Source organism: Podarcis raffonei, chromosome 8, assembly GCF_027172205.1.
Source record: "Podarcis raffonei isolate rPodRaf1 chromosome 8, rPodRaf1.pri, whole genome shotgun sequence".
In the NCBI taxonomy this organism is placed as follows: Eukaryota; Metazoa; Chordata; class Lepidosauria; order Squamata; family Lacertidae; genus Podarcis; species Podarcis raffonei.
The window spans coordinates 88284954-88310772 of NC_070609.1; the positions used below are offsets into that span (position 1 = coordinate 88284954).

Here is a 25819-nt window from a genome sequence, read left to right on the forward strand (position 1 = left end):
GTGGCGTGTGCCGTTGCGGCGCATGCGCTGTGCGTCGGCCGGCCGCCGTGGCTATAATGGCGGCGGCCGTTGCTGCCGCTGGTCGCTGAGTCGCCGGCGGCCGCGGCCTTGGCGTGGGCCCCATGAGGAGGAGGCAGGCGAGCGGCCATGGGCTTGCTGAGCAGCAGGGCGTGGCGGGGCCGGCCGGCGGCGGCCGCCGCTGCCCCGCGCGGCGAAGGTCCGGCGGGGGCTGTGGCGGCGGCGGCGGGCCTGAGGGGCGTCGGAGGCCGAGGCGGGGCTGCCGTCGCCGCCAAGAGGAAGCGGGGCGACCTGGGCGCGTACCCGAGCGACACGGACAGCGACGACGAGAGCGAGCGGGAGGAGCGGCTGCTCAACACCCCGAGGAGGTACTTCGCCTCAGGGCAGCGGCGCGTTCGCCTGCGGGACTCGCTGCCTCATGATGCCGCCCTGCGGGGACTGAGCAGGCTCCTGGAGGACCCGGCTGAGGCCTCCAGCGTCCGAGGCAGCCAGCCTCCGAGGGCCAGGTGCTGCGGAGCAAGCTGGGCCGCTGCGGGGAACCGCGCTGGGCTGCAGGTGGGGGGGGGTCATCGGCTTCCTGCAGCCCCCTCCGGGGAATCGAGGCAGCCGCTTCATACCGAGTCAGGGCGTTGTGATTCCTGCGTTGCAGGAGGTTGGACTAGATGATCCTCGGGACCTTGCCAACTCCTACCATTCTATGATCGGCCCATCTTGCTCAGTGCTTTCTACAGGGCCAGTGGTTCCCAAACATTAAACCACACAGCCTAGGACTTGCCAATCAGAAGGTCGGCGGTTCGAATCCCCGCGACGGGGTGAGCTCCCGTTGCTCAGTCCCAGCTCCTGCCAACCTAGCAGTTCAAAAGCACGTCAAGTGCAAGTAGATAAATAGGTACCGCTCCGACGGGAAGGTAAACGGCGTTTCCGTGCGCTGCTCTGGTTCGCCAGAAGCAGCTTAGTCATGCTGGCCCCATGACCAGAAGCTGTATAAAAGTGAGATGAGCGCCACAAACCCAGAGTCGGCCACGACTGGACCTAATGGTCAGAGGTCCCTTTACCTTACCACCATAAACTCGTCCCCTTTCCTCCCAATATTATTCAGAATATTGCACGCCTCACTGAGGAAGATAACACCACAAAATTTAAAATAGCAACAACTGATTGCATTTTAATTCAAAACCCAGTTAAAACTGTTGTAGTTTAATTAATTCGGCCTTTCTCAAAGTTGGGTCCCCAGGTGTTGGAATACAACTCCCATCACACCTCACTACCAGGACCAGTGATCAGGGATGATGGGATTTGTAGTCCAACAACATCTGGGGAGCCAAGTTTGAGAGAGGATGAATTAATTCAACCAAATGTGACCCAGTGGCATTAGCTTGTCAAAATCTGTTAGTCATTTGCTCTACCAGAAGCCACCTGCCACGCCGCTTAGTGCCTCCCACTAGCAATTTCTCTGCCCCCTCTGGGAACCACTGGCCTACAGTGACTGAGAGGAGCATTCCAAGGTTTCAGACAGGGAGTCTCTCCCAAGCTGTACCTGGAGATCCCAGCAAGGATTGGACCTAGGCCCTTCTTCAGGCAAAGCACATGCCTTACTTTTGAGCTACTGGCCTTCCCATTTTGCAGATTCAAGCACTATTATAGCAGGAACAGAAGTTCCAACAGAACATGCACATGCCTGGCAACACCTTAAAAGTAGGTGAATGACATACATTCCTGGCGCCTTAGGTGAGCCTGTGTTTTAAAGCTAAACTAGATATGATCCTCAGCAGTAGGATGAGGATGAAGCTGATAATGCAAAAAAAAAAAAATGTCCCTTATGAGAGCTTCCAGGCAGGTAAAGGATCAGTAAATGGCATTGGCTGAGCCAGAATATGCTCTGTAGTACCCACTTTTTAAAGGCTTTTTTAGAAGGCTCATGATTGCTTTTAGAATTACTCCTGATTGCTTCTGCTCATAAAGAAGCATGATGTTGGGATAACTGTGGGCTTCCTTAAACAAAATGTAACTTGAAACCAACCTTGTAACCATTGACTTTGGTAAAAACCATGGGAAATGGATCAAATTGGTTCAATGGGATGCTTGCAAGGAAGGTTCATCTGTCCAACAAGGTTTCAAAATGTTATATTTAGTGTTACGTGCTGGAATTCAACACTTGTTTTTTCCCCCTCTTAATCCAGGAAAAAATTAAAAAGCACTTCCAAGTATATATATCAGACTTTATTTCTAAATGGCGAAAACAGTGATATTAAGATTTGTGCTCTGGGAGAAGAATGGAACTTGCACAAGATATACTTATGTCAGGTAAGAATAAAATATTTTTTTCCAGGCAGATCTTGGGCTCTTATTCTAAATACCTTTATTAGGGAGCAAGTCCCACTGAACTCCGTGGAACTTGTTTCTGAGTAAGCATGCAGGGGATAGTGCCATTAGACACACTCTCCTTATCCCTTGCCTGCCGCTATGTCCAGAATTCTCAAGAGCAGCAGTGAGGTGTACATTAATGGCTAACAAAGCATACTTTAGCTTAGCTTGAATAAATTAAATATAACATATTGTTTCCCTTGGAAAAAAATAAGGTTGTCAAAGGGAATATACTACTGTACAAATAGACTTTATTCTTTTGATCTCTCAGGTAAACTTCTGTGAGTGATAGCATCTCATAATGGGGTCACCTCCTGCTGTGATGGAAAGTTCTAGTAGAGCAGTAATTTTCACTTCCTTGGATGGAAAACTAGCTATTTCTAGTTTTATATGAATTACATTTTAATGAAAAGGTATACTTACATGGTGTGTGTATGTGTGTGTTAATTTACCTACACCTAACTTTGTATGGATACAGCAATGTATGTATGTCTGTCACATGAGACCACCCTTGTACATCTATTTGTATGTCTTGCATGTGGTTCCTTTTCCAGTACCCATGGGAGTTTTTGTTCAAATTTCAGGCAGTATTCAAAATTATTGTAATTACTTCTTCCCCCTCTTGTTTTACAGTTGGTAGTTTAGGTTTGTTTGGATAAAACGATTCATAATCTTAGTTGTGTTTTGTCCAAACTTGGTTAAAACCAGGGTTCCATTACTCTTGAAACAGGAAGTTGTGACTTAATGGTGATGTACTAACCAGGAATGAAAGCCTTGTTTGATCCTGGTTTCTGTTCCTGAATCTGTTTCAGAGATAATGGGAAACCATAGCTTGCTTTAACTAGGATCAAACACCAGAGTAGGCACATGGGGTGGTGGGTACTACACGGTCTGAACACTCGTTTCTAGTGTCATAAACCATGGCATATAAAGTTGAGAGTGTTCAAACTAATACTTTAGAGATCAAACATGCTTGAAATAAAGGCTAATGAAGAATTTGCTTGAAATTTATTAGCAATGGAAGAGATCTGCCATAATGCCTCCTTATATGGACATACAGCTTACTTTCTTTGTACCATATTAATTTGCATATATTCTTACATTTTAAGCATTTGAATTAAATTCAGGGTCTTTTTTGTTGTTGTAGTCTGGCTACTTTTCGAGTATGTTCAGCGGTTCTTGGAAGGAATCAGAAATGGATACAATAGAATTGGAAATTCCTGATCAGAATATTGATGTAGAAGGTAAGCAAAGGATGATGTTCCTTTTTTACGGAAGACATGGGGACTTGTCAAGTCAGCTAAGATTTTTTTTTTTTAATTATCAAAAGCTGTTTATTAAAACATTATTTGAATCACATTTACAGTTGGAAATTTGGGGAATGTGTTGGGAGAAGATTCTAGAGAACTCATTAGAAAATGGGTTTCTCCATTTGGGAGTAGTGTTAAAGAAAGTAGCCAGGCACCTTGGGACTTCTTTAAAACTTTTTATGTTGTCAATGTGAAAAACACAAGATGAACTGTCCCACTCCCACCAGAATTTTTATTACAAAAGAGCAGAGCATTTGAAAATCTGTTTTTTATTTGTTGATGTAGAAAACAGTTGTTTGCTAAAGTCTGCCTACTCTGTTCCAGTGACTTAAGTGTTCCCCCTTAGTTTTTAGATTAGGTTGGCTATTAATGGATCATTGGCGTAACGTAGGATTTTATATTTGTCGTGTTCCTGACCTGTCATAATAGCTGTTTCTGTTGAGCTGTTTGGCTTCTCAGCAGCTTTTCCCTGCTGCTTAATACTTCTTAATGCATTTGACTGCTTTTCCTGCACAGGATATACTCCTCAAAGTTTCTTAATTGTTAGTTCTGCAGTTTGTTTTCCTTTCTTAAGTGTTGTTGATGTGTTGAAAGTTCTTAGAGGGTTTCCGGACATTAAATTTTTAAACATCACTTTGAACACTTGCGTTGGATGGAAAGGAATTAATTAACTGAAAGTACTAATAACTTAACTGTGTGTAATATACCCATCCTCTACATTTGCTTTGATGGGATGCTTGTTTCCCAGCCTTACAGGTAGCATTTGGGTCACTTTATCGAGATGAAGTGTTAATAAATCCCAGCAGAGTCATTGCACTCCTAGCAGCAGCCAGCATGCTGCAATTGGTAAGTAGAAATGGCTACCTTTATTTGGCACCCTCCCCCTTCAGTTTATAAGCTATGGGGCATTTGTAAAATGTTTAACTTGGTAAAAGACCCAGAGCCTTCATCTGGTGCCCTTTTCTATGAACCGCCTCCATAGGTGGTCTAGAGGGTGGCAACATGGGAAGGGGCCTTTTCAGTGGTGGTTCCATGCTTGTGGAATTCTCTCCCTAGCAAGGCATGCTAGCACCTTCTTTATATGTTTTAGACACCTGGGTAAAACCTTTTTGTTTTACCTGGGCTGGCGGCCTTTCATTTTGAGGGTTTTCCGAGATTTGTGGGGCAGGATCTGTGAGACCTGTCTTTAATTTGTATAGATGTGTTTTTAGGCTTTTGTTGATTGTGTATGTTATAACAGATTTGTGTTCATACTATTTTTGTAAGTTGCTTTATTCGTCATTTTCCTGACAAAAGGGACCGAAATATAAACAACGTTAATATGTAAGAAGACTCATTTCATAATGCAAAGCTGAACATTTTATGAATGCCCTGTAACTTTTCCTGTTAACAATCTCCATCTTCTGCTGCTTCTCTGTATTATATATGTAATATATGTGCTCAAAGGTTGCGTGTTCAATCCCTCTAAGGCAGCAGTGGGAAACCTGTGGTCCTTCAGTTGGTGTTGGACTCCCAGCTTTCCTTCAGCCCCAGCCAGCATGGTCAAGGTCTAGGGATTTGAGGGCTGCAGGTTCCCTGCTCCTGCTCCAAGGGCTCTCACGTAGGAAAGCTAGAAAAGTGTCTTTTTGGACTGCTGTTAGCAGTTCATGCACACAATAACTAGTTTGACTTGGCATAAATAGTTTCTTATGTTCCAAAGTGGGGGCAACTGACCAATGATTAAACTGGAGGTATATATAGGTTTCTTCCAGGCTTTTAGGTATTCTCAATACTTTATCTACTGAGTTCACCTTCTTCCTATGCTATTCTGGGAAGTAGATTACACATACTATTTAGGCATTGGAGATTTTTTTCTGTCATTGTGTATTTTCAGGATGGCTTAATACAGCAATGTGGTGAGACAATGAAGGAAACAATTAATGCAAAAACTGTGTGCAGCTATTATAATTCTGCAGGAACATATGGATTAGATTCCCTGAAAAAAAAGCAAGTATCTTCTTTGCATTGAAATGAGCTTTATCTAATGAGAAGGCATTTCTAAAAATAGTGTGATTCCCCTTGGAATCGCTTTGGGAAGCAGCTAATGTGGCTCCTTCATGGGCATTCTTTCATCTTCCTGTTTTGTACATTACTCTGAAAAGTATGTCCTTTGGGATATGCATATTCCTATAGAAAATAAGTTTTAGGTAAGTAAAAGTAGGGTTGACATTCTGAAAACATTTCTGCCCTATACAGTGCAGTTGAGACTTTTGAGTATTGTGGGCTGTGGTATCCGGGAATCAGAAAATTGGAAGGATGACACAGGCTCAGAGTGATACTTTATATCAGGCTTCCTCAAACTCGGCCCTCCAGATGTTTTGAGACTACAATTCCCATCATCCCTGAACACTGGTCCTGCTAGCTAGGGATCATGGGAGTTGTAGGCCAAAAACATCTGGAGGGCCAAGTTTGAGGAAGCCTGCTTTTATATTGTTGGATGCAATAGGAATGTAAGATCCATGGGCGGAGTGAAGGGGATTATAGCCGGGTGGGCGGGCATTGCATGTGGGGACTTCATGGTATATGGTGATGTTTGGTAATATGGAGCAAGTATCTACTCTGCAAGTTGTTTAAAATGTTCTTCCTAGATGTTTAATTGTTTGGGGAAATCATCTTTCTGTGCACTCTGATAAGACTGTTATATGTTAAATCTAGGTGCCTTGAATGGCTCTTAAACAACCTGATGACACACCAGTGTGTGGAACTCATCAAAGAACTCAGGTATTGAGATTTCCGCTATCTTGGATTAACTGAGATATTGAGAGATGTCTAGCCTAAAATTATACAAATTTAAATGAATCTGTTCATTACCTTGACATTTCATGTGCCATGTCTTCTGTTCCAGTATAAACCTCATGAAGCAGCTGATCAGTTCCTCTAACCTGTTTGTCATGCAAGTGGAGATGGATGTGTACACTGCTCTGAAAAAGGTAGTAACCAAGGCCCCGATAGTCCTGTTTGTGTGAAACAGGTGCCCTAATGGTGGATTTGCACCAAACCAGGCTTATTCCACAATTGCTCTGGTCCAGGTGCTGCTGTGTCATAAAACATTCTTATTTCTACTACAGGCAGCTCCTGTTTACAAGGCAGTTAGTTTTGAAGCACCGTGTGCATCAGTGAAATCATGTATACAGTGGTACCTTGGTTCTCAAACTTGATCCGTTCTGGAAGTCTGTTCCAAAACCAAAGTGTTCCAAAACCAAGGCGTGCTTTCCCATAGAAAGTAATGCAAAACGGATTAATCCGTTCCAGACTTTTAAAAACAACCCCTAAAACAGCAATTTAACATGAATTTTACTCTCTGACAAGACCGTTGATCCATAAAATGAAAGCAATAATCAACGTATTGTACTATAAAATAAAAATTTAAATTATTATTTTTCTTACCTGCACTGATGATAGTCATTGTTTGGATGGGGGACTTTTATCCATTTCCGCAGTCACACAATCAATCAATCAATCAATCAATCGGTAGCTGAACTGGTTTCCACACAGTCCCAAAAACAAATTAACCAAAAAGGCCTCAAAAACAAAAACACAAAATAAATAGCAAAAACATTCGGCTTCTGAAAAACATTCGAAAACTAGAACACTTACTTCCAGGTTTTCAGCATTTGGGAACCAAGGTGTTTGAGGAGAACCAAGGTGACACTGTAATTGAAACCCATTGAAAAAGCCTGCAAACCCCCCATTCTGCCTCTGCCCTGCCCCCCTTTCCACTCTTTTAATAGCGTTTCAGAGACGTCGTTATGATGTTTCTGGGTTACTTCAAGGTTCGGCACAATGCGCGTAAACATTGTCACACTCATATTGAACGCACGTAAATGGGGCTGCTTGTAAAAGGGGTGTGTGTGTGTTTTCACACTGATTGAAAAATGTTCCAATGGAAAATTTTAAACTTGCACCATTATATTTTTATCCAGTGGATGTTCCTCCAACTGGTGCCTTCTTGGAATGGATCTCTAAAGCACCTTTTAAATGAAGCAGATGTTTGGTTTTCCAAGCGTAAAAAAGGTATTTGTGCAGCTCTAGAGTTTGTGAATGACTGTGCATGTTGGAAATCTAAAATCTTCTCTTTGTGCAAGATGTACCTTGAAGATGTTAATACGCAATTGGCCTATTTAATGTTGGCTGGAAAGCATTTATCCTTTATTTAGCTTCATAATCCATAGTTTATGTGTGATCCTGAGCACTTAAAAAAAAGCAGGATCTAGTTGTATTAAAACAGGCGAAATTAAAGTGAGTGAATGAAAATAAAATTGTTCCAATTTAAAGGAATAATCTGATATTTTTCAGCTTTGCCTGCAGAATGCATTTCCCACTTTCTGTTACTGTACAATTGACCATAAATAGTTTGGGTGGAATCCAGTGAAGTCATTGTTAGCAGAATGACTTCTGTGAGTGCAACAGCACTTCTCTTGATGTGTGCTGCCACAGCCCCCGAAATTGGCTACAGAGGGTTGAGTGATCCCCCAGAGCAGATTTGGGAGGAGGGGCAGGGCCAGTTCAACTGCGGAAGCTTAACGAAAAAGTTTTTGAACTCATAATGGCTTGCTTATTATCACATTGCAGATTTTGGGGATGGCATCTCATTCTTGGAATCAGAACCAGGAAGTGCATTTTTGGCAGTTTTCAGACACTTACGGCTGCAGTACATAGTCAGCGATCTGGCATCAGCAAAAATTGTTGAGCGAGATGGTCTGATACCTGCAGGTAAGATTGGAGCAGCTCTCTCTTTCCCCCTTGGCCGCAGACAAGGTGGGCTCAGGACTGAATATGTGGGCATGCTGAGGGGGTTCAGATCCAATTTACTAATGTGAAAATGGTGTGGATTAAGCGGTGTGGATCAAGTGGCATTTGGGTGCAAAGGATTCCTACAGTTTAATGCAGGATTGCAGGATCTCTGATGGAAGGATTAGGAATACCATTTCCCTGTCCTCTCAAAATGCAGGGACTGGTGAAAATGCTTCTGTGGCTATAGTGCTGTCCTGGGTTCAGGTTCCATATGTGGTGAATGTCATAAGTGAAAGGCTTATTTGGTTGCAGTATGTTCTAGGCTTGTGTTTTCTGCATGTCTTGGGAATGCCGCCATGCGATTGTTGCCGTAGAGTTTATTCTAGTTTAGTAAACAAGAAAGTTTTGGCACTCTCTGGAAGTTGTTGGAACTGGGGTTTTGTGTCAACATGACAACGTGGAAGATTTTACAGAAAAATGCAGAACTAAACTGAGTGAGATTTAATGGTAGAAAGGTAAGCTGAAGGGGCATGAGAATGAGGTGAACTGGCAAATGTTGAGATGAGAGGAAATTAGTGATTTGGAACTGAGGCCTGTTTAACTTGGACTGAAGTGGCAAAAAGGATGGATGAATTAAATACTCTGAGCACCAAATTTTATAGAAACCATTCCAGGTAAGGTCTTAGCTGAAACTGGATTGCCTAGGTGCAAATTAATGACTGACCATTTTTCATTTTAACCATAGTAGAGAGAGTGTGTGTGTGTGTGTGTGTTTGTGTGCATGTTCTTTCAAACAGTGGAACCCCCCCTTCTTTTTCTTCACTTCTATCACACTAGCTGAATTGTTTAGTGTAGAGTGGTGGGATCCTATAGTTTAGCAACATGCATAGATTTGTCTAAGTTATAAGACTTTTTAAAGTGCTGCTTAACTTATATTCCCCATCTGTAAAAGACCCACTTTGATTTTTTTAAATTTTAGAATGGCTGTCCTCTGTTTACAAACAGCAGTGGTTTGCCATGCTCAGAGCAGAACAAGACAATGACATTGGGTATGTATAGCACACCCCTTTTCCTATAAGTTTGTTAGTGCACCCCCTTCTCCGGGACAGGCATCTCAGAATGTGGCTCTCATAATGAAAGAGAAAAACAAAGTGTGGCTAATTTAACATTTTAAATTTAAGAGTTCCAGTCTTTTGGGGGTGGCTATCTGCAGCAGCCCAGAAATTTTGGCTTTCTGTGTTCAACAGATGCTTAGTGCTGCCATCATTCCCAGAGTCATCTGATCATGCCTATGGCAGTGTTGGAAAAGAGGGAAGTGGCTGCTTTTTTCATTCTCCAAAGCCTGATGCAAAGGATGAAAGGACCCTGCCCCTCTCCCTGAGGCTTCTGTATATCCTAGAGATTTAGGGAACAAGCTTAGTCTTGGTTTCCAGTAGCCCAGGGCCTTTTCAGCATTGCTTGCACTGTGTGTTCCTTCTGCAAAGCCAAAACAGCGAAAATTCAATGCTTCTGCAATTTGCAGAGTACTTGAGAGAAATTCTGTTGCTATTTGCACCTTAATGAGTGGATTTCTGGAGGCCTGGTTCTGTGACTTTTATTTTTAGTGCAGTTGAAGTTTATTTAATAAAATTAATACATTAAGTTCGCTTTTACATTATGGTATGAATGAAAGCCTTTTCACACACTTTGCTGAAGATGTTACATAACTGGTCGTGATGTTAGGGGTTGGTTGTGCTTTTACGTTGTAGATAGCAGCTTTCATAGTACAAATGTAAACTTCATGAGCGTCAGACGTTTGGCCACTCAATTTGATCCTGTAATCAATGCTTTCTTTGGGAAAGAACTTGCATTTCTCTGTGTGCTTTAATCTTGATGCTCATGAATTTGAAGCTTGCCCTTCACATATATAGCTTTGTTTTTGCTTTATTTAAAAAACATTTCCCAAACCTTCCCCATAAAGAAGTGCACTGATTCACACTCTTTGTAGGTGTTGCCCTTTTTAGCCATTTGCCTATTAGCTTAAATGAGGCAGTATACAGATTCCAAAATCAAATGCCCAGCAGTACCTTTGCAGTCCAGTCCTCTGTGCATATTCACCCAGAAGTTTGTCTCTCTGAGTTCTAATGGCATTTACTCTCTAACTACTCTAGATCAACCAGTGGCCTGATTATGTAGAATGCAGCTTCAGTCTATTACAAAGATACTCAGTACTGAGGCACAGTGCATTGAAACAAGCAAATCATTAAACAGAATTATTTCAGTTTGAGAGAAGCAGGATAAAGTTTTCTAAATACATGGTCAGAGAAGATAATATCCAGAATTCCAACTTTTCAGTAGTAACTTCTGCAATATGTCATTTACAGTTTTAAGTTATTTGCTTTCTACCTACGAAAGGTTTCCTGCCTAAGCTTTTATGCTGCCCAAGATATGTGTGTGTGTGTGTATATACATTTGTTTTATGGATTTTAGACTGTGATCTGAGCTGCACAGAATGCCAAGCCTTGGTTTTGGCTACGTGGATGAGCCTCCACAAACCTGAGGTTGCTCTTGGGCTTGTGTGTTCCTCCTGTTCCTCCTCACAAAGCCAAAAGGAGGATTTCTGCCAAGTGTAATTTAACTTTTAAAAGAGCCTCAGCTTAGCATTATGTACAAACCAGGTTCCTTGCGTAAAGCGAAGTTTAATTTAATCAGCCAGCTCTGTAACCTGTTGTTTGAAGTTGGTTTATTATGAAACTTATCAGACAAGGATGGAGGGAATGCACAAGTAGGACATGTATATGTGTGGTTTGTGCGAATTATGTGTGTGTTGCTTTTACTTTACCCTCTGGTATGCAGTGCCCAGAAGGGAACCCAGCCATCAGCTGGAATGCGTTGTATTCCATGCTAGTCATAATTGTAGTAGGCCCATTGAAATGAACAGGTGTGCCTAACTTGGGTCCATTTAATTTCATTGGGTCTGCTCCGAGTAGTGGTTAATTGGATACAACCCTCCACAGTCACTTACAGACTCACTGTTAAGACCGTGTTCATGGAAGACAATCTTACTCAGCTATGAGGGATCGCCAAAGAAGAAGAACAACTCTCTATGCTAAAACTTCTGAAAAGCTTTTGAAGAGTACTTCTCCAAAGACTGAATAAATTTAGCAGGCATGGGATAAAAGGGAGGGGGTCCTTTTATGGATCAATGACTTGTTACAGAGCAGGAACCAGAGGTTAGGAGTAAAGGGAGGGAAGTACGCTATGGGATCCCTCAAATAAGGGGGCGTATTTTGAGCTATTACCCCCACCCCCATCTGCTTAACTCTGGAGTTCTTTGTTGTTGCAACCTCCAGTGGTAAGGATGGAATTGTGACTCCTCAAAGTGCATGATAGGCAGAGTAGCTGTAAGCGTTCTGATAACACAAGTGTTGGTCATCTGTCCTTCCTACTTTATTGGTCTTGACTGGCAGTTCTTCTGTTTGTACCAAGCACCATTTCACCAACGTTCCCCATTGCCAAGTTCCTACTTGTGGAATTGTAGTTCTGCAGATTCAGGGTTAGTGATGTAGCTCCCTTGTTGTGATGGTTCTCACTCCTGTTCTTACTGATCTCGACACACTCAAATTTTTAGTTTTTTTTGTTGTAATGGTTGCATAACTCACAATTTTAATGGTAAGGCTCATTGTTGAGTCCAAATAGGTAGGATATAATATTGTAAAATATGTAAATGCGAGAACTGTGTTTGTTTCTTGGGGTGCTTCTGCTCCTGGTGTGTGTGCTGTACTCATCTACTCGCTTTGTTGGACTCCCCTCCACTGGAACTAGGGCAGCCTGGAGGGTCGTAAACATTCTGCATTGGTTAGCAGGAGTGTTTTTACTTAGTCTTACACTTGTGTAATGTTATACAAATGAAAGGGTCGAAAGTGAGTTCTGAGCAAGATCAGACTAGGCTGAAAACCTTCCTACCACAACATCACTGTCACCCAACTAGTTTTCTCCCTTGTGCTGGCAGTATCCTGCAAGAAGCTGATCTACCTGCATAATCTTTGGCCTCTACCAGCACAAGATGGCTCAGTAGCAATCTTATCCTGGTCTATTGTATATAAACCCAAGGAATGGATCAGACTGATAATAATTTAATAATCGTTTTATTATTAATATGCCACCCATCTGACTGTTGCCTCAGCCACTTTGTGTGGCTCCCAACAAAATATTAAAAACATAATAAAATACCAACCATTAAAAAGTAAGACAGTGCGCAGGCAAGTGGGGTCTCAACCAGCGTACCAGGTGGAGCAAGACAGCCACCCTGGACGCAGAATTAACCTGCACCTCCATGGACAGCTGAGTTCATAAAGACCCCAGGCTGCACACCTGTTACCGCATTCAGGCCCAGGAAGCCCCCCCACCTGCTTGCCCCCAGTACCTCAGAAACAGTACTTCTGCCTGCTTCTGAATCCTGCCTTGTCAGGATTCAGCCTGAATCCATTTACCACCATCCATCGTCCAACCGCCTCCAGACACACCAGATGTTCACCACATTCATTGGTTCCACTTTAAAGGAGAAGTAGAGCTGGGTAGGATAGAGTAGGGATGCGGGTGGCGCTGTGGGTTAAACCACAGATCCTCGGACTTCCCGATCAGAAGGTCGGCGGTTCAAATCCCCGCGACGGGGTGAGCTCCCGTTCCTTGGTCCCTGCTCCTGCCAACCTAGCAGTTCGAAAGCACATCAAGTGCAAGTAGATAAATAGGTACCGCTCCGGCGGGAAGGTAAACAGCGTTTCTGTGTGCTGCTCTGGTTTGCCAGAAGCGGCTTAGTCCTGCTGGCCACATGACCCGGAAGCTGTACGCTGGCTCCCTCGGCCAATAAAGCCAATAAAGCAACCCCAGAGTCGGTCACGACTGGACCTAATGGTCAGGGGTCCCTTTACCTTTACTAGAGCTGGGTATCATCCGCATACTGGTGAACACCGAGCCCAAATCCCCTGATAATCTCTCCCAGCAGCTTCATATAGATGTTAAAAAGCATGGGGGAGAGGACAAAGCCTTGAGGTACCCCACAGGTGTCCGCCCAGGGGTCCGAACACTCATTCCCCAACACTGCTTTGAAGGATGAGCAAGGAACTTTGATGGTAGCAGAAGGGAGAACCTCCTGAAATGTTTTCAACACATTTGCATATGTACCTGATTTCACAGGCTACTTTTCTTTCTCTTTCATCTGAAAAGATGACATTTTTTTAAAAGGCTCTTTTGTATGTCCAAAGGCCTCAAGAAATTAATAAGGACGAGCTGGAAGCAAATAGCATGCGGTGTGGCAGGAAACTTGCAAAGGATGGCGACGTAAGCACAAGTGTTTTTCCATGCCCTTTCAAAGCGGGTAATTCGTTAACAATTTTTGTGAGTGGTTTGTTGAAAATTGGGTTATAATGTAAATAGTGGTTTTATAAACAAATTCTTATGAGTCTTAAGTACTTTAATTGACATCTAGATATACAGGTGGTATGCCAACATGCCATTGCTGTTGATAACAGCCACCATAGAGCTTTTTTTAGCAATAAACCTATTGATAGAATATTACAGTTTTCCTATACTGAGATCAAAATAGATCTGTGGCAAACTATTCAGGTGTAAAACTAAAGCATATGTTTAGTGTGTAACTATATGTGGGGCAATGACCTCCTTTATTTCTTCAAGTATTGTTGGCGATGGACAGGTTTCAACTTTGGCTTTGATCTGCTGGTGACTTACACCAACCGCTACATTATCTTCAAGCGTAACACTTTGAACCAGCCATGTAGTGGCTCAGTCAGCTTGCAGCCCCGGAGGAACATTGCTTTCAGGTGAGTGCACTGAGGTTCTGCCGGCTTATCTCCACCCTGGACTCTGTTTCAGGGTCACCCTATACTGTGTTGCTGCAGTGAGGGGGTACTTTTTCCCTGATGCCACTGAGAAAAATTCTGACTGTAGAGGACAGTGTTGCACGTCCTAGCTGTTGGCAGGAGTTTAAAGAGTCAACTTTTGAGAAATTGCCCTTTAGTGTGATTTATTAGAGTCCCCTTGCTGCTGCTCCTTGACTAGGGTTAGCCTCTCTCCATCCCAAAATATGGGTGCTAGGGAAGGGAGGGGGGAATATATCCATTTAGCGTCCTTTGGTAGCATGTATCCAAGCTGTCCCCACCCCACAGTTTTTTCAGAGAAAAGGCAGGAAAGATCAAGCGTGGAAAGAAAGATGAAGAGCATGACTTGGGAGCAATGGATTAAGGCACCTTTTCTCCCCTCTGCCCAAATTCCTCCTGGGTTTCAGTTTGTATATAGATAGTGGGGAATTTGCTAGGTGGTTTGTAGATACAATATTATGGCACTTGCCAAGTCATACAGACAATTCCAGTCCGTAGAAGCCTGTGTTTAGGGGCAAAATGTATACCAACATAATAACACTGGCACAACATTTACCATTGTAAGGGCCGCCAGTGTCTGCTGGCAGCTTTAGAGATTCTGTTCTCCTTCCTTCCTTCCTTCCTTCCTTCCTTCCTTCCTTCCTTATATCATCCTTTATACTGGAAGAGACTGTATAGCTTCTGTCAACTGTAATGCTGACTATAAAAGATGCCAGTTTGCATTTTTTCTCTACCTGCCATTCCTAAGGCCCCACCCCCACCAAACAAAACCCATACAAACAGTTCTTCTGATTCCCCCCTCTCCCAAATCGGTTCCAGCTTGCTTAGTGTAACTTTTTATCTGCCCTTAGGTTGCGTCTGGCTTCTTTTGATAGCAGTGGGAAGCTTATTTGTAGTAGAACAGCAGGATATCAGATATTAACCCTTGAAAAAGATCAGGTATGTGTTTTCAGCACCTTGGCTCATTTCAAATGCTACTGCAAGGAAACACTGGCTCTTCTTCCCTTGAAAAGTGTTTCCAGGGAACAACAGCAGGAAAAAGAACAGAGAATAGGACAGAATAAATTATCTGAATTATAAGGGGGAAATATAGTTTCCTTTGTTACAAAAAATACAGTTTTACTTTTGCTTTTCAGGAACAGGTAGTGATGAATTTGGACAGCCGACTGCTGGTTTTCCCTCTGTATATTTGCTGCAACTTCCTGTATACGTCCCCAGAGAAAAAGACAGAGACTGAGGGACAGCTGGATAACCTAGAAAGCTGAGTCTTGTTCTCGTGACTTTTTTATTTCAAGTGCCCTTGCTGCACAGAGAGAAAAGTAATAAAATGGCCTTACACACTGTAGCAGAAGAAATGCAGCTTCCACCCCTTATCTGTACATTCCTATGCATATCTGAAAGGTTTCCAACATAATTTTGGCATTTTTCCTGTGGCTCTTAAAAGAGCCATAGGGAAGGCTACACTTGAGAATCATTACCAGTTTCTTGCCAGTTTCAGACAAGATAAAAATGCAGCTAACTAAACTGGACATGTTCCTTAAATGTGAATAGCACATCCGTAAAATCCATGATAATTACATGTGGGCTAACATGTAGGGTAATGCCTCTAGGTTTTGTTCTTCAGGCTGAACTTGCAAATGTTAAGGGTCAGTTATAGCCTTGATAAAACTCCACTGCCTTCAGTGGTTGTGCACCAGGGTTCACCGTTACCCCTTTATTTGTGCAATTTTTTTAAAAAAAGAATTCATTTAGCATTTGGGACTTGTAAATATTTCCTAATGAGGAATATAATATATATTTACATGTATATCCAGTTTTGTTTTCAAGATTATATTTTTTCAACATTGGATGTATTTTTAAAGTTCATTTTGTGGATTACATAGAAGTAGAGGTGGGTCCGGTACATGGGTTTCATTGAACTAAAGTCCAGGCACAGGTTTCTCTGCAGACTGTCATGCCAGTATTGAGGGAATGCTTTCTTGCATGTTTAAACACAAGACCATCCCCCAGTGCTGAGGATTGGACACATCTCTGCTTGTGGGGTAGCAAAGTCCAGACCCAAGGGCTCCTGCCTTTAAGAACGGTAAATGGTTTTGAACAGCTTTGTTCTTTGAAGAGCCATTTTTATGAAATTCTGAACCTTACGCAGCTCTTAAAGGGCGCAGGAGGCTTCTTGGGATCAGGCCTTTCAGCTCACTTGGGAAGGCTGTAGGGGCTGGAGCAGAACCTGGTGTGCCGTAGTTAAAATGCATATGTATTCAAAGTGCTTGGCTTATGAAGAACTCTGCATGGTCTACCTTCCACACACAGGTTTACACTAGCATTCTGTTGGAGCTGTTGGGGTACCATGTACAGATTTTTTTAAAGTGATTTTAGTTTCATTACACAAATATTGGGAGTTTACATCCTAGTTATGCTCAGGAACTTGAGTGTGTTTGAAACCCCCCCCCCTTTTTTTTTAGCTACATTGCAGAATCCAAATTAGGAACTGAGGTCAAAGCATTCATATTTTGGTTGGTGTTTACTTTTTTGTTTACTTTTTTTTTAAAGTGATCTATTAAAGGTGAGATGTAAGTGGATTTAGTCTGTACGTATTGGAGGGAAGGGGTTGCTGTGGAATTTATGCCTTTGTTTTTGTCATATACCCTTTGTATGCTATAATATATTAGCAAACTGTGAATAAACCATTCACAATTTATATTGTCTGGTACTGGTTTCTCTTTAGGGGTTCGCGTTGGGGGCCTGGGTCTGAGTCTGAAAAATAAGCAGAATGCCTTGTAAGCATGATTTAACTGTGCTGCATGAAGAAGTATTTCCTTTTGGTGGTCCTCAGTCTTCCAACATTCAGCTCCCACCCCACTAAGTGAGAGAAGATGATAAAGGTCTTCCTATCTGCTTTCACCACACTATATTTTTCGCTCCATAACACACACCTAGTTTTTAGAGGAGGAAAGGGGGAAAGCCCCGGTTTTTTGAGGATCAACTCACAGTTGTGCAGCTTCTTTTGCAAAGGAGAAAAGCCCCGGTTTTTTGAGGATCAGCTCAAAGTTGTTGAGCTTACTTTGCAAAGGGAAAAAAATCTGTTTTTATGGGGTTCAACTCAGTTCTGTAACTTCTTTAGGAAAGGAAAGGGAGCTGTTTCTACAGTTTCCAGACAGATAATCTAATCAGCCAGTCACATGTCACTGGGGAAACAAACAGCCCCCATCTGCAGAACATTAAAAAATAGAGGCCTGGGCAAGAGGCTGGGGCCGGAAAGGGAGCCAGCGATCGACCACACATTCACTCCATACGACGCACAGACATTTCCCCTTACTTTTTAGGTGGAAAAAAGTGTGTCTTATGGAGTGAAAAATGTGGTAGTTAAAAAGCCCCAGCTATTGCCTCCCTCTGGCCCTTCTCTGGCTGGCTGTCAGCCTCTCTAGTTTTTGGGACAGTTGCTGCTTTTGGGAGTTGCTTCAGGGCAGGAGCAAAACCTAGATGACTGCCCCAGAGCTGTAGAATGTTACCCAGAGAGGCTTTGTGTTGAACTTCCACCCTTCCAGCATTAGAAAGGTGGTCTGAGGAACAAATTCCCATGATGGTGAATCCAGAGATAGTCAATGAGATAAGGTCTCCTGGGTTCTGCATCCCAAGAGTGCCATGATTATGGAGCTCTCAGTGCTGCTGAATGACCGCATGTGGTGTGGTCTGTTCAGGAATCCGCATGCCTTATTCCCAAGAGTGCATTGCCACGGTGCTGAAGTTTAAGGCTGCCCAATCCAATGCTCTCTGCTTCGGAGTTGACTCGGGTACCACCAGGGAGCAGAAGTTCCTTTCATAAGCAAAAGTGTGAATGGTGGGGTTATTTTGTGGGTGGGGTTTTTTCTACGGGGGGTGCTGGGGTGCTGTGGGTGGGGGGAACAATCCAGATCAGGATTCTTGGGGGTGTTGCAAGGAGACTTTAACACTTCAACCCTTGCTATTCCCCGCTCCAGAACAAATTTGTGTGTTCTAGCACTAGATGGGGGAAGAAATATGATTCAGTTTGCACTGAAAGGCAACACTACCAATTCACACTTCCCAAAACAATATACAAATTGAAGAACAACTATCCTCCAATTTTTGCATTGCAGTTTTCTGAGAAAGTGGTGTGTACAGTAATGCATCTACAGAGGTGAAGTTGTGCATACTGTACCTATGCAGATAATTGGGGTCCTAGTCGTTTGGGGCTTTTCTTTGATTCTATGATTGTAAGACCCTTCTTCCCTGGGGGTTCCCTTTGGGGTTCCCCAGCTTCTCTGCATCCAGCCAGTCCATGACACCACTGCATTACAGCTTCCATCAGCTGCAAAACTCCTACAGGTCACCAGCTGCGGGAAGACGGAATTAGAGGAAGAAAGGTGCGGCACAGCACACGATGTTTGGAAGCTATCAAGCAGGCAGATCTTAGGTTTTTGCATGGAAAACAGAAGAGGACAGATAGGGGGTCCCGCCTTTAGGGAGCCCTTTGAAGTGTCAAAGGTAAAAGATGGGGGAAATCCTGTTAGGTCATTTAGTTCATCCCCCTGGGCTCCCGAAAGAACAGTCTGCAGTGCTGTCTCCTGGGCTTCACGCCTAAAATAATTTAGTTCCAGCCTTAATACAAAAATACGGATCTCCTTTATGCAAAGGACCAATCTTCCAGCGGGGCCTTCCTCCTCCGCACCGCTGCCATGGGAGGCATTTAACAAGCTGGCAAATTATAAACAGAATAAATTCAGTTCTCCTGAGATCATAGGGGAAACAGGCAGGATGGGGGATGGAGGGAGATTGCATATTGCATCAGTTGCACGAAGGTTTCAAGGGATGAGTGAGCGGCAGGTTCTGTTGGGGCTTGAACCAAATCCTAGATCATGGGTAGGTGAACTAAGGCCCAGGGGCAGGATCCGGCCCAATTGCCTTCTAAATCTGACCCATGGACAGTCCAGGAATCAGCGTGTTTTTACATGAGTAGAATGTATCCTTTTATTTAAAATGCGTTTCTGGGTTATTTGTGGGGCATAGGAATTCGTTCATCCCCTCTCCCCCAAAAAAATATAGTCCGGCCCCCCACAATGTCTGAGGGACAGTGGACCGGCCCCCTGCTGAAAAGGTTTGCTGACCCCTTGATCCTAGATCAAATAGGAAATTCTGCCATAAAAGCCTGGATGTTAGATTAGAAATATCCCAGGGGCAAAAGAGAAGATCACATGTACACTTTGGAGAATGCATGCCTTTAAAAAAGAAGAAAAAGGGAAAGTAGAAGATATTTTCCTCCAAACAAAGGTAACTAATTTTGGGGGGGCAGTGTGCCGAAGGTCAGGTCCAAAACATGGGAGGCTCCAGGCAGGATTTTCTGCCATAGCAAAGTCGAGGGAGAGGCAGTGTGGTGCAGTGGCTAGAGTGTGGACTGTGACCAGGGAGACCAGGGTTCAAATCTCCCCTCGGACATGAAGGGTGACGTTGGGTGTGTGTGTCAATCAGTGCCTGCCAGAGTAACCTACCTCGGTGTTGCTGTGGGGGTTAAAGGAGGAGGGAGAGAACCATCTGTGCCACCTTGGGCTCCTCGGAGAAAAAGGCGGGATATAAATGCAATCAAATAAGGAAGAGCTGGGGGGGGGGCTGGCAGTCGCTGCCTCTCAGCCTGGCCTCCCTCCCGGGGCTGCTGGGAGGAAGCGCCATGGAATGAACAAGGGAGGGAAGAAAGGCTCTGGGCAGCTTCCATGCCAACCAGGGATGCCAGGGGAGCGTCTCCAGGGAGGGCTTGGTGTGGCTGGAGCTGCTGAGGCTGCGCAGGGCCTTCTCCTCCCGCATCAGCCTCTGACCACCTGCACCTGCACACCTGGGAGGGAAAACAGCCCCAGGTGGGGGCCTTTTGCCTCTTCTCGCGACCCGTAGCTCAGAAGCCGCGCCGCCGTGCCTTTTGGGAAACGCAGTCCTCCCTTGTCATTCATTTCCGTTCTCTAGGGGGGAAGACTAGAGGGCAGGCACTACGACTCCCAGAAGGCAGTGGGAGAGCCGGCTCCAACCCCTCTTTCCTCTCTCCCTCCACGCGCCCGCTCCGAGGCCTCCCCATTGGCCGGCTCTTCCGACTCTGTATCTGGGCGAAGCCCGGGTCCTGTCAGCCAATGGGAGGCGAGAGTCGGGCGCGGGGGGCGTGGCAGGGCGGGGGGCCGTTGGCAGTTGCCGTTTCCCCCGAGCCCGGGACCCGCGAAACAGAGCCAGAGCCTCCTCGCCGCTCTCTCCTCGCGTCCGGGGGATGAAGACAGGGCTGGGCGGGGGGGGAGAGACGTATATTGCATGGCCCTCGAGGGGTCCTGTGTATGATATTGTATGTCTCCCTCCATAGCCTCTCCCTTTCACCCAGGGACCCCCGAGCCCGTCACCCTGCGAAACAGACCCGGAGCCTCTTCCGGCCCCAGAATGAGGCGTCCCCCTCGCCACAGGAAAGACTGGCGGTCCCTGCCCCCAAATGGTCCTACTTCTCTATGGAGCTGGAAAGGGAGGCTCCGACCTCCAGGCTCCCACAGGCAAAGTTGGGAGGCCTCGCATTGCAGTTCCACAAAAGGCGGCCACCCTGCACTAGTTAGCTCGGTTGGTTAGAGCGTGGTGCTGATAATGCCAAGGTTGCAGGTTCGATCTTCATAACGGCCACCTGCATTTCAGGCGGTTGGACTAGAGGACCCTTAGGATTCCTTCTCATTCTGCAGGTCTATGATTCTCACATCTCTAAGGGGGGGCACACATCTTGCATCTCCAGCTAAAAAGAGCTAGATGAGCAGCTAACGATTAACTCCATGTGGTCGTATTCCGGGTGCACGTAACTGTTGCTGCACCTCCCCCCCCCCAACGGGTCTTTAGCAGTGAGTGACTACTGACCTGCATTTACTACTGACCCTGTGCCTTGGATTTCAACCTCTTTATTTGGCTAAGTACTGGTGCAGTGGTTGATCAGCTTGCAGTCTCTTTGTGTTGTGCTAATTGTTGCCACCCACCCACTCCTTGGGTCCTGGCTGGGCCCTTCAAATCCAGAGAGAAGCTGGGGTTATGCTGTTACTGGAAAAATCCGAGGGTTCCCTTGGACAAAACAAAGACACCAACCAGAGCAAATTGGAAGCAAATCAGCAGCCTGTAGGCTTGGTCTTTATTGAAGAAAAGACTGTCGCGACAGGACTCCCACCGCCCACAAGGTGAAGCAAGATGGAAGCCCCGAACAAAAGGAGACCCCAGCTTTTATTAGTTCCTAATCCCCTAAGCTGCACCCCTAGAAACACATCATTTTTACATCATGACTATATTAAAAACAGGAGGAGTCAGGGGAGGGGTCGCGCAGGTAATCTGAGCATCCTGACACCTGGCCGAAGCCCCCTTCCTCCCTCCCCATGAGTCATTCGAGGAGAACAAAGGGAAAGGTGGTGTTTCCTGCCCCCTGAGGGGAATCCCGTCATGGTCCCTTTGTCATAGTCTGTGTTGAATACACTAATGTGTGCAGTTCATTGTGTCCATGATAGCCCTCTGTCTGAGCCCATCAAGATGGCTATCAAGGTTGCCAGCCAACTGGGAAGGGCTGTAGAGTACGTGCCTGCTCGGTCAAGGGATTATGGCTGACTGGTATCAGGCCACCCCCCTTTGATAGTCCTTGTAATGTGGAGCAGAATAAAAGTGGTCCAGTGAAGATCCGATATACGAGTGATTTATGGCGAATTTATGAAGAATACTGTCCTTGAAGTTCAAAGCACTTTCACCTTTCCGGAAACGGGTTGCAACATTTTGATGAAATCAGTCATGGTCAATTGAACTCGGAAACTTTGTATTTGAGGGCTGTCAAAGACAGAGAAACGGGCGCCTGCTGCCTGCAGTACCTGCGTGGCGGCCAAAAGGGGCGCTGTTCGGCAACGCTGATTGGCTGAAGCGGCAACCGACTGACCCGGAGTTCAGGCGGCCGGTCTACCAATAATAAGGATAGGGCGAGGTACAGCGGCCCGGTCGACTAAGGGAAAATATACGGGGAAAATAAAGGGTTCCGTGTGGAACTGTTAGGTTGGCGCTTCCTTATTTACGGAAGGCTCTTAGGAGATGCCCCTCTAGAGGGAACATCTCCAGGCTCGGGGGGGGGGGTGAAAGGCGTGTGTGGTGCTTGTGCATTACAATGTAATGAAAGGGGGGGTGGGTTTCCTGCTACAATGCCAAAGCAGCCAGCCCACATTGATAGGTAGTGAATTACATACGATAGGATGTTCCAGCCCTGAATGACAGAAGTGTGGAAAATTGCTCTGATTGCCTTCTGAAGAGTTTAGGAACAAGGCAGCAAAAATTACGCTTGTCCTCCTCTCTGGTCCTCTCCCTGGTCTTTGGTTCTGTGTTGTGATTGATCCTGTTCTAGCCACTGAAACATGACTTGGAATAAGACTTGTCGACTTCATGATTGTCTAAGAAATGGTAGGGAGGAGCATAGGCTAATTGCTCATGGAATTATAAAGCTTTATCAAGTACCTCCAAAGCCATTAAAAATCTGTTTGGTATACAAATAATTGAGCTTCTTATAAAAGTGTTGAGTATAGTCAGGCAGCTGATGTGATAACAGGGGTCTATAAAAAGACTATTAATCTTTGGTCTGTGGTGTAACCCTGCAGGACTCTTCAACCAAGCGTTCGGCCCCTGTCTCCGGATGGGAAGAGTAAGTCCAAGGTGCAGGGTTCTTGGTGTTGGGCAGGGTTATCCTTGGGCCTTCCTAAGTCTGGGCTGGTTTGTTTTTCTTCATTAAGAGTTTTTTCCTGGGCTGCTTAAGCTTTTCTTTCTTTGGTGCTGCTTTCATTTCCTCTTTTGGGAGGGGAAACTTCAGTTTGGGAAGTGCTTTGTAAGAACAACTTGGACGTTTTTCTGATCTTGTCTGCTCAATCTCTAGGAATTTCCAAAGAGGAATTTTTGAGCAAGACACCTGCTGAAAGGTCAGAATGCGGAAGTGAAGGCAAAGGTGCCTGCAGCTGCTGTTCCTGCCCCAGTGGATGCCTGGAAAAGTACAGGACAAGTGCCTGGGCAGCAGGTCGGTACAAAGATAAGAAGAAGTTTATTAGCTTTTGAAGACTTCTTTGAAAGGAGTAGCTGAACCCAGAAGGGCATGTTTTCTTGGTAATGTCTAGCCACAACTCCCAGTCATGCTCTTCAAGAGGCATCACATAGAAGGGGTAGAAACCCTTTGTTCATTCTTTGTGATCTGTGCCACAGGCCTCTGTTGGCAAGAAATGGCAAGCTCTCAGAGGGGAAAAAGTATTGTATTGTTAGCCTTCGCCAATTCAAAGTGGCATCTAAGGGGATGGAGACATCCATGTGTTTGAAGACTCAAAAGGTGAAAGGGATTGGTTCTAAAATCACTGAAGACAGCCTTGTATTTGATGACTTGCCTAGTAGCCCCAGGCAACCAGGAATTTCATGCAGGTGACTGAGCAGCCAGCTCACTTGATTTCTTGGCTAGCTGTAAAGGAAGAGTAGTCTTGTCTCATCCGCAGTCATCACAGAAATACAGTGGACTATCAGAGTGTCTCTCATCCACTATCCTTCATGGAAGAAGGCACTTTTTTGCTGCGTTTCCATGCTGACTTTGGAGGAGGGGGCAAAACAAATATTGCAGGCTAGTAACTTTTTGACATTTGTAAGGCTGGCTGAAGAAGTACCCTTCTTCAAGGCCAAGTCTCCCCTTTGTGTACAAAATGGATGCAGCAGGTGGAAGGAGAACTGTTGCTGCATCCTTGTTGAGCTCCTCTTGTCCTGGCAGGAGTACAGCTATGGGGCTGGGGCCCTGTGCTGTAGGATCACCCTATACGAGTTATTAGAGGGTTGAGTTGTTATGTCACCAGAGAAATGGATGGTTGTTTTCAACCCTTGCACAAAGCAGACACAAATGCCTAGACAAGGGCTGGGATCTAAGAGATACCCATGCTTAGATGTATGTCTATAATGTGTTTGTGTTGAAAAAGGTTCTAAATTTATAGAGATATATAATAATTTTATTAAATTTTCAATAACAAAACTAAAAAAACAAACACAACAACAACCACAAACAATACTTGAAGCCTTTCCATCTCACTAGCTTTCTGATCTGGTTAAGCCTTGGTCCAGGAGTCAGCTTGACACCTGCTTACTCACATCTAGGTTCAATGTTGAGAGACGTACTTCAATGGGAAGGTGGTACAGCTCTTTCCTGCTCACAGGTCTTTGAGGAGTCAATCCAGCCATGGCTACGGGAGAGAAATAATAATCATCGTATGGAAGAACCACCATTAATCCAGGTTTGCAAATTCATAAAGCTTGGGCTACTAGTTTGATGAATCATGCCTGGACCATAGAGGGGACAAATTGCAAAAAGGGATTGTTTTGTAAAGGAGAAAGTTTGCTGCTATTTGTTTTACTACTACTACTACTACTACTACTACTACTACTACTACTACTATTATTATTATTATTATTATTATTATTATTATTATTATTATTATTATTTTATACCCTGCCTTTTTCCCTGAAAGGGACTGAAGGCAGCTTATAAACAAAATAAGAAATAAAGATATAGAAAAAAGAAGGCATTAAATTTTTTTTTAAACATTAGTAGAATTAGATATTAATTGGCTCTTGAGTTGTTTTTGTTTTATTAAGCATTTTGTGTTTTGATTTTGTATTTTTATGTTGTGGTCTGTCATTTGTGTTTTTATATGATAAATATAATAATACAATGTACACCTCACCACAGCCATAGCAATGGGATGCAGGAGCATCCTTAGACCAAGCCCAGCCATTGATCCTCCAACCTTGGTGTCGTCTACAGATGATAATTGGCAGTTGGCCCTTTGGGGCTTCAGACAGAGAGTCTTTCCCCAGCGCCACCTGGAGATGCTGAGGATTGAACCTGGGACCTTGTGGATCCAGAACAGATGCTCTGTTGTTCTACTTCTGGAGCACCTTGGGGTCCCCATGCCTGGTTATTGGACTCCAACTACTCCTGACTGTTGGCCATGCTGACTGGGGCCAATGGCAGCACACCTGGAGAAGGACACATTCTGCAACTCTATTTCTTTTCAAAGAATGAAAACCATTTTGCAGCCTGTAGCCAGAATGAAGGCAAGATATCCTTTGAAGTTGGGGAAAGAGCCACAGGGGTGGTGGTTGTGGTGAGACTTTATTTCTATGCCACCTGTCCATTACCCAGGTGAGGGAACACCTTTTAAATGACACACATACCGAGAGAATCAAGAATATACACCCAGGGTCTCTGGCTGTTACATCCTTGTGATGGGCCAAGTATCTCTGGCAGCGTTATTCGTAGCTTACACGCCTCAGCCTTTTTGCCCTCAATTTTTTTTATCTGGCCACAGTTCCAGGCTGTACCGACAAGCCATTTCCCTCCGTTCAGATCCCTAGAAGCAGAAGGTCCAGTTACCTGCATCTCTGTTGCTCGTATGGGGCTCCCGTCTCTCAGCTTCGTCAGCT

At 44.6% G+C, this 25819-nt stretch overlaps 1 protein-coding gene and 1 long non-coding RNA gene across 3 annotated transcripts; both read left to right on the top strand.

The window, feature by feature from the left end:
* Positions 1 to 3: 3 nt before the first annotated feature.
* Positions 4 to 16070, top strand: GMCL1 (germ cell-less 1, spermatogenesis associated). Its single transcript, XM_053401394.1, has 14 exons — positions 4 to 386; positions 2199 to 2322; positions 3530 to 3626; positions 4441 to 4538; positions 5566 to 5678; positions 6387 to 6452; positions 6577 to 6661; positions 7655 to 7745; positions 8304 to 8444; positions 9445 to 9514; positions 13709 to 13784; positions 14139 to 14284; positions 15193 to 15280; positions 15478 to 16070. The coding sequence occupies exons 1-14, from the start codon at positions 148 to 150 to the stop codon at positions 15604 to 15606; spliced, it is 1563 nt and encodes a 520-aa protein (XP_053257369.1). The 5' UTR covers positions 4 to 147; the 3' UTR covers positions 15607 to 16070.
* Positions 16071 to 20532: 4462 nt separating this feature from the next.
* Positions 20533 to 25689, top strand: LOC128420029 (uncharacterized). 2 transcript variants are annotated; one of them, XR_008331954.1, is made up of 4 exons: positions 20533 to 20876; positions 22975 to 23384; positions 24491 to 24627; positions 25158 to 25689. It is a non-coding gene; the product is annotated as an uncharacterized LOC128420029 (long non-coding RNA). The 2 variants fall into 2 exon arrangements; XR_008331953.1 differs by lacking the exon at positions 20533 to 20876 and having other exon boundaries at positions 22531 to 23384.
* The last annotated feature ends 130 nt before the right edge of the window (positions 25690 to 25819 follow it).

What these genes read in the sequence shown, in the direction of transcription:
- GMCL1 (XM_053401394.1), top strand. Translation starts at nt 148, where the DNA reads ATGGGCTTGCTGAGCAGCAGGGCGTGGCGGGGCCGGCCGGCGGCGGCC. An exon ending in GTTTTCCAAGCGTAAAAAAG is followed by an intron (nt 7,746 to 8,303) that starts GTATTTGTGCAG and finishes ATCACATTGCAG; the next exon opens with ATTTTGGGGATGGCATCTCA. An exon ending in AACTTGCAAAGGATGGCGAC is followed by an intron (nt 13,785 to 14,138) that starts GTAAGCACAAGT and finishes TATTTCTTCAAG; the next exon opens with TATTGTTGGCGATGGACAGG.